Source organism: Arachis hypogaea, chromosome 10 (assembly GCF_003086295.3).
Source record: "Arachis hypogaea cultivar Tifrunner chromosome 10, arahy.Tifrunner.gnm2.J5K5, whole genome shotgun sequence".
Lineage (NCBI taxonomy): Eukaryota > Viridiplantae > Streptophyta > Magnoliopsida > Fabales > Fabaceae > Arachis > Arachis hypogaea.
Genome location: NC_092045.1, coordinates 85,535,994 through 85,545,714, shown reverse-complemented (window position 1 = coordinate 85,545,714; position 9,721 = coordinate 85,535,994). Strand labels below are relative to the sequence as shown.

Below are 9,721 nucleotides of genomic sequence, written 5' to 3'. Positions count from 1 at the left end.
AATAAATCAACATATCTTCGAACTAAAAAATTAAAGACATATTTATCTTTTTTTTTTCTTTTTATTTGCACTTTTTCTTTTTATTTGCACTCTGAAGTTTGAACGAAATTTTCCTTTTCTTATTTGCACTTTGAAGTTTGAACGAAAGCCTCAACGAACGAGACACCGGACTATGTATTGTGTATGTTTCACCGTGTTGGCGCTTAATCTTGTTTTTCTTCCCCAAGAAAACAAATTGTCCAATCGCAGTAAAATCTGGTTCATGGCTGAGAATCTACTATATTCCATTTAATTACTCAAATGAATTAGTTTATTCATACATGATATGATTGATATATACAAAAGGCTGAGTAGCAAAAATAATAATCAATGTGCTACTTCAGCTTGCAGCCCCTCGCAGTGTTTAAATTCGTCTAAAAAAGTATGGGGCTTCTATGATAAATTAATGGGTTCACTTCCACCTCTTGGCATTCTTGGCGCTTTTAGACTTCTGTTTTGCTGCCTGAAAGGCTTGCATCTTTTGTTTCTTCCGTGCTTCTTTCTCAGCCTGTTAACAATGCAATTTTTAATTTACAAGCTATCTAACCAGATTCTCCAATTAATTAACCACACCATTGCCTTACCTTAGACATCTTAGACTTGGCTTTCACCTTAGGAGCTTTGTCCTCAAGCTCTGCTTCCCGTTCGAGCTCTCTCTCCCTGGCGTCAAGGTTCTTCTCTAAATAATACTGCAAAATTTTCGAGATTCTAACTTGTTAGCAATCTATGTGGTACACCAAGCAAAAGCCAGATGAAAATTAAAATGGCCTATAGATATAAGAAGCAAAAATATAATGACCCAGGGTTTATTTGGTTTTGATCCCTCACAAATGCAAAATCGCAAAGCAACCAAATGAAAGCTAGAAGATAACTTTGAGGACTTAAATCATATATGAGAATTGAGGATCAAGTGCAATCAAGCATGGCTTCTAGGGCCAACTACATCATGTTTAGAATTTGACCCATTTCAACTAGCTATAACTCTTATATAGAGATCACAGAAAAGGAACAAATTAACTTACATTGTAATCGCCTGCATAATCCTGTAAGGTGCCATCTTTAACTTCTATCACTCTATTAACTATTTGTTTTATAAAGTATCGATCATGAGACACAGTGATAACAGTGCCCTCGTACTCATTTATTGCTTCCTGGTAGAAGAATTAGAAATAAATCAGTAGTGTGATTGGTGATTTGAGCTTCCAATGAGGAGAAATATAAAGAGAGTAAATTGAGACAAACCTCGAGCATTTCTTTAGAAGGTATATCCAAGTGATTGGTTGGTTCATCCAACACAAGTAGAGTTGATGGCTTTACCATGAATTTGCAAAAAGCCAACCGTGCCTAGCAAACCAAGGAAGAGACGAGATAAATTCCAAATATTTATATTTGTGCATTATCATATTTTGGAGAGTGAGAAATGGAAGAGCATCAATAGAACTAGTAAAGCTATTACATGAGAACAATAAGATGAAGCTAGAAAGAATATCTTAATTAAAAAAAAAAAAAAAAAAAGACATATCATGGGAAAATCAACGAGAATCAGCCATGCAAACACTATTCTTGATGGTGCAAATGCATGGGGAAAAAAAAGGTAAATAATATATCCCAAAATTATCCATTTTTGGGGTTGGATCAATTTACCTTCTCACCACCACTCAATAGAGAAACTTTTCGGTCAAGCATATCAGCTTTAAAATTACATCGCCCAAGAAGTCCTTTGATATCATCAATCTTCCAGTCCTCTGCAGCTTCTTCTACCGTCTGAAGCACTGTCTTGTCCAGATCCAGTGCCTCAGCCTGCACGCGAATCGATTAACTCAAAAATCAGAACTAGGAGCAGCATCACAATTTAATTACAAATAATATATTCTTCGTTGCAGTGGCAAACCTGGTTTTGCTCGAAATAGTTAGGTAATACATTATGCTCCCCAAGCACAACCTCACCCCCCATCGGCTTCTCTATACCCATTATCAATTTCAATAAAGTACTCTTGCCACATCCATTTGGACCAATAATTGCAATCTTTTCTCCCCTTTCAATTGTAAGATTTGCCTTCTTGAAAAGTGTCTGGCACCAAAAAATGAAAAACAAATTTGATCAAGACATACTTACAGACACAAACTCACTCGTTGTAATGTCCACTTGTAAACAAGAAAAGCAAGGCAACTCACCTTATCCTCAAAGGCAAACTCCAAGTTCTTAATTGTTACAACAGATCTTCCACTCCTTCCGCGCTCAGGGAACCTGATTTTCATTTGTTTCCGTTCAAATGGCTTCTCTACTAGTTCCTCATCCTGAAGTCTCTCCAGCTTCTGTTGTCATACATAACGAAGGAGGAATTCTTTCTAAGCAAATAACATAAGGACTAAGGAGCAAGAAAACAATTGAAGCCACACCGTGGAAGCAATGCACCTAATCTCAATAATTTAACACAAGCAGGTACAAGAACTGGTATATTTGAACCTTCAACTTCGTACAAAGTTCACATCATCACATATACCTTCTCGGCAGATGAAGCACGGCCGGAATTTGCTCCAGCACCTAACCTACTAATTAAATCTTTGGTCAGCTCAATTTCTTTCTGCTGCTTTTCCCATGCGGCGTACTGTGCCTCAATCCATGCTGCCTTTGAAAGTATAAACTGAGAATAATTCCCCTCAAATGTCCTGGATACACCCATGTCAGTTTCCACAATTTTTGTGCACAGCTGATCAAGAAATGCTCTGTCATGGGAAATGATAACCATGGGGACATCCTGCTTGTTAAGATACTCTTCGAGCCACTCAATGGTATCAAGGTCAAGGTGATTCGTCGGCTCATCCAACAACAACAAATCTGGCTCCTGCAAACAAAGAAAAATTTAAATCTTATCAGCATAAAACATCAATTATCCCAAATGCTTACTAATCCGAACGCAAGCATTATGCATTGAAGCGTGACGACAGAAAACAACCAAAACAATGAAGCAACCGATATCAAGTTTTCAGTTACCAAGCCACAGTGTGCTAAATGTTTCAATAAATTTACGCAAAGACGCTGAAAAAATTCTATGTATCTGAACACAATTAACAATTATTTAAGATCAAATGGAGTAATTGCCACAAAGTAATGCATGCAGAGTAGCCAATGCATGAGAAAGGTTTCACTAAAGAAGCAACCCTTCACAGTTCACACAACTGTAGCATCCCTTATACTCAATTCCAACTAGAATATCCCACTCAACAAACAATGTCTCAATTCTCGGGGAAAAAAAAAAAAAGAAAATACATATAATCTGGTATGTGTGTACCCCATAGAATAGCAGCATGTTTGTGATATGTAATTCATAAATACCTGAAGTAAAATTTTCCCAAGAGACATTCTCATCTGCCACCCACTGCTAAAAGAAGCAACCAACCTATCAGAATCTTCAGCTGCAAACCCAAGCTCAGGCATCAACTTACTTATCTTGGCATCAACCTCATCCAAATCCAAAGCCTGTGCCTTTCTCTGAAGCAAATCAAACTCATCAAGAAGCCTCCCCATCAAATCCATGTCATTCACGGCACCTTCTAGAGCCTTCTGAACCTTGTCAAGCTTCACCGCTATCTCCATCTCCTCCTTGAACGCGCTCGTGAACTCTTCCCTCACCGTCTTACTGGGCGAAACCTCGAATTCCTGGCTCAAAAATGCGATTTTCATGTTCGGTTTGGCTTTAATGACGTTACCTGAATCAGGTTCTTCTTGACCCGCAATAATCCTCATCTGTGTGGTTTTACCGGCACCGTTAACGCCAACGAGGCCCACTTTCTCTCCCTTCTTCACTTCCCAGCTCACGTCTTTCAAAACGGTTACACCCTTGTAGCTCTTGGTAACGTTTTCCAATTTTACCCCCGAAGAAACGCTGGAAGCTCCCGTAGTGGATTGCTTGTTGGCGCGCCGTTTATCGAAGTCATAGTCGTTGGAAGAAGGTTCGGAGAGGAGGGACTCGATGTCGTCTTGTTGTTCGGTCGTCGTTTCGGCGAGGGAGGTGTCGTCGGTGGCCACGGCGGAGAAACGGAGAGTGGTAGTGGAATTGGTAGGTCTTATGGCGTCGAAGAATCTTCTTCTTCTTGTTGTTGTTGGGTTAGTGAAGTGAGTGTTGTTGATGCGAACTGGGCGAAGATGAAGGGGTGGGCGAGAGAGAGGTTTAGGAGGTTCGAAGATGACGGAGCCACCGCTGAGAAAGGCGGAAGTGAGATCGAGGTGGGGGAGCTTGGCGGCCAACTCCATTGTGAAATGAAAGGCGGTTAGTGGATACAGAGACAGTTACGGACTTCAACTTTTGTGTGGAGGATAGTCGTAGGGGGATTTTGTGTGGAGTGTGGTGGTGCGAAGCGCGATAAGGTCATATCATTGAATAACACGCGTGAGTTTATGAACTCTCTTTCGTTGCATGTTATACCGTCACCTATTCAGTATTCACTCCAAGTCTCATCGCTACAACCTACAAGGTACAAGCAACCAAAAATTCTTCTATATTTTTGGTCACACCAAAAACTCTTAAAAAGCTTTTTATGAGAAACAATGGGGTGGGATGTTCTGTGGATCAATCAAATAAGAAAAGCCCTATTCATCACACCAAAAACAACCTATCCATAAAAATGAAAGTCAAAAGCCCATAATTGATTACTAATAAGCCCATTTTAAACATTTCAAATTTTGCCTGAGGCTTTAACTTAGTGGTCCATCCTCATGTCTCAAATGTTGCATCTGGGTTCAAGTCTCACTAAAGACAGTAGATGAATCCTTAATAGAATGTGTGTTTAAGGTTTTCATAATTGGATCGATCATTATACCTCTTTAGTTATTAGTTTATTGGTCCAATTAGTCCAAAAAAAACTATTTTAAAATAAATTAATAAATAAATATCTTAAAACATAATTATAATCTAATATAAATATTAAAATATTTTTTAAATTTAAAACATTACATGAAATATCATCAACCAAATTCATATAATCCTAAAAAATTTGTTGCATATTTTTTTCAATGGAATCATCTTTACCTTTATTTTCAGCCTCTTGAGCAGAAGAATCAAAAGATGCAGCATAAAGACGACTACTATCACCGCCACTTTAATATAAATCAGCATCAATATCACCTAATAAAAATACGCATGTTATTATTATATTAAAAACTAACATTCTAATAAATCATCAGAAAATAAACTATAATACTCACGCAATAAGTCATCCTCATTACTAGGAAGATCAGGTTCTTTCTCTACAATCTCTTTCATCACCCAAAAATCAACTAAATTGATGCTTTCATAATCAATTGGATCGTATTGTATCTTTTGCTTTTTTTTCTTTTTTCTTCCTAAAAAATTAAATACAACATATGAAAATTAATAATTTACAAATTTGTTATCATAAAGATTATATATGAAATAATATGATATTGCATGAAACATATATTACCTGGATTTAAGACGCAAATTATAAGTAACATAAACAATATCATTCAGTCTATGATACTCCAATTTATTTCTTCTTTTTGTATGATTCTGGTAAAAAAGACTCCAATTCCTCTCACATCCAGAGGAAGCAGATGCTTAGCTAAGAATGTGAACATCTATCCTTTGTAAATATGGAATAAAATTACCAAACAACCTTCACCATTCATCTACTAATTATAAAACCATAACATATTAGTAGTTATCAATTGAGGAAATGAAAGCACAAAATAAATTACTATTAAACAAATATTCTGACCAGGCTTAAATTTTTTGCACCTTGAATAGCTTATGGTCTATCAGAAGCTTTTCTTCCGATCTCTATATAAATGTATTTCTTTCATTGCCTCAACTGAATTCAAATTGTTACACTTGCAATACAAGGTAACAAGATCAAGTAAAACTCGCATAACATTAGGTGCTTCTTTATAATTTTTATCTAAAAAGAAAGCAGGATTCAGGAAGTAAGATGTAGCATGAAGATCTTTCTTCAAAGCACGAACCTTTAATTTAGAACAATACACCAGAAAATTAATTAATGTTCGTTGTCTTTGATCTGTCCAACCCTCAGCCATGAGGGTACATCCAGTTTCTCTTCATGCACTCCTATAACTATCAACTAGCATTTGACATTCTCTTTTAAGATCAGCTAACAAGTGAACCCTTAATTTATCATAAGAAAGACCCTTATAACCAGGTCCAATACCAGCAACACCATCCAATATATCTTGAAAAAATGGTAACATCACTGCATTAAATGGAATTCTACAATCCAAAAGCCACCGAACAAACCGTTCATCAATCTCGTGTGTCGCCTCTTTGTTTTGCAAGACACTTTTAAGACTTGGTTGAGCTCCTGGAGTTGTTCTAAGTGCAAACATAGGAGGAATGACTTTGGCTTTCTTTTTTGGATTGCCTCCAGCCACTTGCTGACTCGAAGTACGCTGTTGTTCTTCTTGAGCTATTGCTTCATCAATTGCATCCTCTACCTCATCACCACCCTCTTCACTAAAGCTTACTTTTTTTTGTTTTTGTGCTATGAATTTCTTTCAATAAGCTTTCCATATGTTTTTCCATATCATCCTGAATTTTAGGACACTTTTTCATGTCTCCAGTGATCTTTGCCAGATGTTTCTTCATTTTGTAAATTCTGCCTCCATTAAAAACTTGTAAACAAAATAAACATTGATATTGTAATTTTTCATTCACTACTTGTCGAGCAACATATTTCCAAGCTAAATATGTTTTTCTTCGTAAATTAGAAGAACCTTGTAACTGACTATCGTTAGAACTAGGAGGATTATGATTAGCAGTATCATTCAAAATAGGAAGATTGATAGACAAATTATTATTTACAAATGCATTATTATCAGCAATTATTTTTTTTATTAATACTATCATCCATAACTGAAATCAATAAATTATTCACAAAGTTAAAAATAGTAGCAACACAGCTAGAAATCAAATAATCATCCATAAGATCATAACTAAAATCAATAAGGCAACATCAAACCACACTAATATCAGCTCTCAAAGGATAAATCCAATAAAAAATACTATCACCAACAGCACAACAGACCGAGCAGAGCCAGAAATCAAGAACAACCAGTAATAAAAATTAATAAACAGCAATAATTAATCACCCTAATCTAGAAATTAATAAGCCTATAAAAAAAATTCATAACCAGCATACTCAGAAATTTAAAAAAGCAGCAGCAGAGTAACAAATCCATAACAAGCAATAATTTTAACACAAAATCAATGATTTGATTTTTATTCACAATTTCACATTCAAAAATTAGTCAAATCACTAAATAGAGCATAAAAGGGATAACCGAAGAAGTGAAAGCAGTGCTACTAACCTTCGATAGAGAGCAGGACAGCAAGCGGTGAGATGACGGCGAGCGATGAAAATCTCGAACAGAGAAGCCAGGGAGGATGGGGATGACCTGTCAAGCTAGAAGACAGGGCCTGGGTTTGGGACAGGGGAAAGGAGGGAGCTACAGAGACACCGACAACTTCAGACAGTGACGACAGAACTGTTGAAAAAGCTAGGGTTTTTGTTTGGGGATTTTTGGAACTTTGCTTCTGATTCTAAGTGTGTCATTCACAAATGAGGGCTAGGGGGTGTTGGGGGAATGGGTGACATGTTAGGTTTCTTTTTTTTAAAACTCCAAAACGACGTCGTTTTCAAGAACTGCTCGGATCTCGATCCGGTCTAACCAGTCAGTTCCTGATCGATTCAACAGTTTTCAAGTGGTTTTCAATTGAGTGGTTATTGGCAGCGGACTAGACCGTTTTGATCGTCAGTTTTTTATTAGACCGATTTGACCGGCCAGTCCAGTTCAGTTTTTAGAACCATGGTGTTGAGTGTGAATGTGTGTGTGAGTTGTATGACAAAAAAAAACATTTCAAATTTTGATCTCCTTTAATAAATTCTATAAACTAAGTTAGGTTGGTTTGCGACAAACCAATAAATGGAACTCCAATCCGCGATAGATTTATTCTTGACCTGCTGAATTAGGATATACGTAGAAAACCAAAAAATTAAAAAAATATTCTATAATTTTCTCATGGAGTTTGTCTGAATGTAAAATTTTCCCAAACCTCTAAGATAATTTTCTATAATTTTCCCGTGGTTGACCTATCGAGAGTTCTTATAATGATTGTATATAAAAGAATAATCAGCCTCACCTGATGTAATGACAAAAAAATTGTTAATTCACTTGTTTGCTTAATTAAGTATTAAAAATTTAAATATCGCATTGTATAAGTGGATTTTTTATTTAAATAAATAAAAAAATACATTAATTACCGAAATAGATAATTTTAAAAATATTTACCGTTTTATGTTTCTCAGTCATATCTCGTTTATACTGTAAATGAGATGACATTCCATGTATCTGGTTTACAGTGTAAACGAGATATGACACGTCAGCCGCGTCGTGCTATCTCGTTTACAGTGTAAATGAGATAGACCCTTATCTCGTTTACACTGTAAACGAGATAAGGCTGAACCGCGCCTATAAATATATGTCATTTACAGACATTTGCTGGACTCCACTTTGCCCTAATCAAACTCTTTCTCCCCTCTTTTAACCTTTTCATTCCATATCTGAGTCTGAGACGGTGATGGCACGCCAGGCGGGAAACGACGGTGACATCAACAGACTAAACGATACTTCACATTATGCTGGGGTGGCCGACTTTGAGGTTACTTGCGTTATGTTCAGTTAATCTAAGTATGTGCATATTGCTAGGGTAGTCTCGTAGTGACAAACACTGAGTAAGATGCTTTAGGGTTATGACTGTATGATGAATTTAGAACAATATTTGCTTGTCTAAGATTGGTATAACTTAATTAGGATGTGCTTACCGACATAAGTAAGTTAGAGACAGAGGTAGAGTAGACACATGGTATTATGTTACTAAGTAGGAGTAGTACTTTGTTCCTTAGTAGAGTAGAAAAATGTATTATTATGTATGTATAGATTAAAAATTTATTTTTCATTCCGCAGATGCCTCGCCTTCTATTGCCCCGGCGAGTCAGCCATACCCTTCCTCCACCCAACGCCATTGTCCCGTATCTGGTTGAGGCCAGATTCGGCGACATGGTGCCGCTCAGGGACTTCACATTTGACAATTCCCTGATTTCGACACTCCTGGAGCGATGGCATCCGGAGACGCACATGTTTCATCTTCCGTGGGGTGAGGTCACTATCACCCTGCAGGACGTGGCGTTCCACCTCGGCCTGCGTGCACATGGGAACCCCGTTAGGGGTGCCTTCGTGGCTTCGGTCGGTGGTACGGCACTGAGACGTGGGAGATGGTGGAGTAAGTTCTTGGTGCCAGGCCACCGGTGGCGGCACAGCAGGCGGAGCAGAGGAAGGAGTCCTTCACGCTGAAGCTGATCTGGTTGTGTGATCGTGTACGACAGATTTTCCCCACCGACAATCCTGAGACCCTTCGACAGTATGCGCGATGCTACATTATGTTACTGATCAGAGGGTATCTGCTAACAGACAAGTCTAACAACCTGGTGCACCTACGGTGGATACCGCTTCTCCGGGACTTCGAGGAGTGCAGGGTGATATCATGGGGCTCTGCTGTGCTGGCTTAGATTTACTAGTCACTCTGTTTGGCGGCACAGCGGGGAGTCACGGGTATCACCCGTTGCACTCCACTGCTGATGAGTTCGATTT

At 37.8% G+C, this 9,721-nt stretch overlaps 1 protein-coding gene across 1 annotated transcript; it reads right to left on the bottom strand.

The window, feature by feature from the left end:
• Positions 1-263: 263 nt before the first annotated feature.
• Positions 264-4,684, bottom strand: LOC112715835 (ABC transporter F family member 5). The gene is made up of 9 exons (XM_025767658.3): positions 3,377-4,684; positions 2,544-2,885; positions 2,215-2,355; positions 1,931-2,110; positions 1,684-1,839; positions 1,282-1,383; positions 1,062-1,190; positions 624-728; positions 264-547 (listed from the first exon to the last, which is right to left on the bottom strand). The coding sequence occupies exons 1-9, from the start codon at positions 4,292-4,294 to the stop codon at positions 452-454; spliced, it is 2,169 nt and encodes a 722-aa protein (XP_025623443.1). The 5' UTR covers positions 4,295-4,684; the 3' UTR covers positions 264-451.
• Positions 4,685-9,721: the final 5,037 nt, after the last annotated feature.

What these genes read in the sequence shown, in the direction of transcription:
- LOC112715835 (XM_025767658.3), bottom strand. Translation starts at nt 4,294, where the DNA reads ATGGAGTTGGCCGCCAAGCTCCCCCACCTCGATCTCACTTCCGCCTTT. An exon ending in GTGCTTCATCTGCCGAGAAG is followed by an intron (nt 2,356 to 2,543) that starts GTATATGTGATG and finishes GTATGACAACAG; the next exon opens with AAGCTGGAGAGACTTCAGGA. An exon ending in TATTGAGTGGTGGTGAGAAG is followed by an intron (nt 1,384 to 1,683) that starts GTAAATTGATCC and finishes TTGGTTTGCTAG; the next exon opens with GCACGGTTGGCTTTTTGCAA.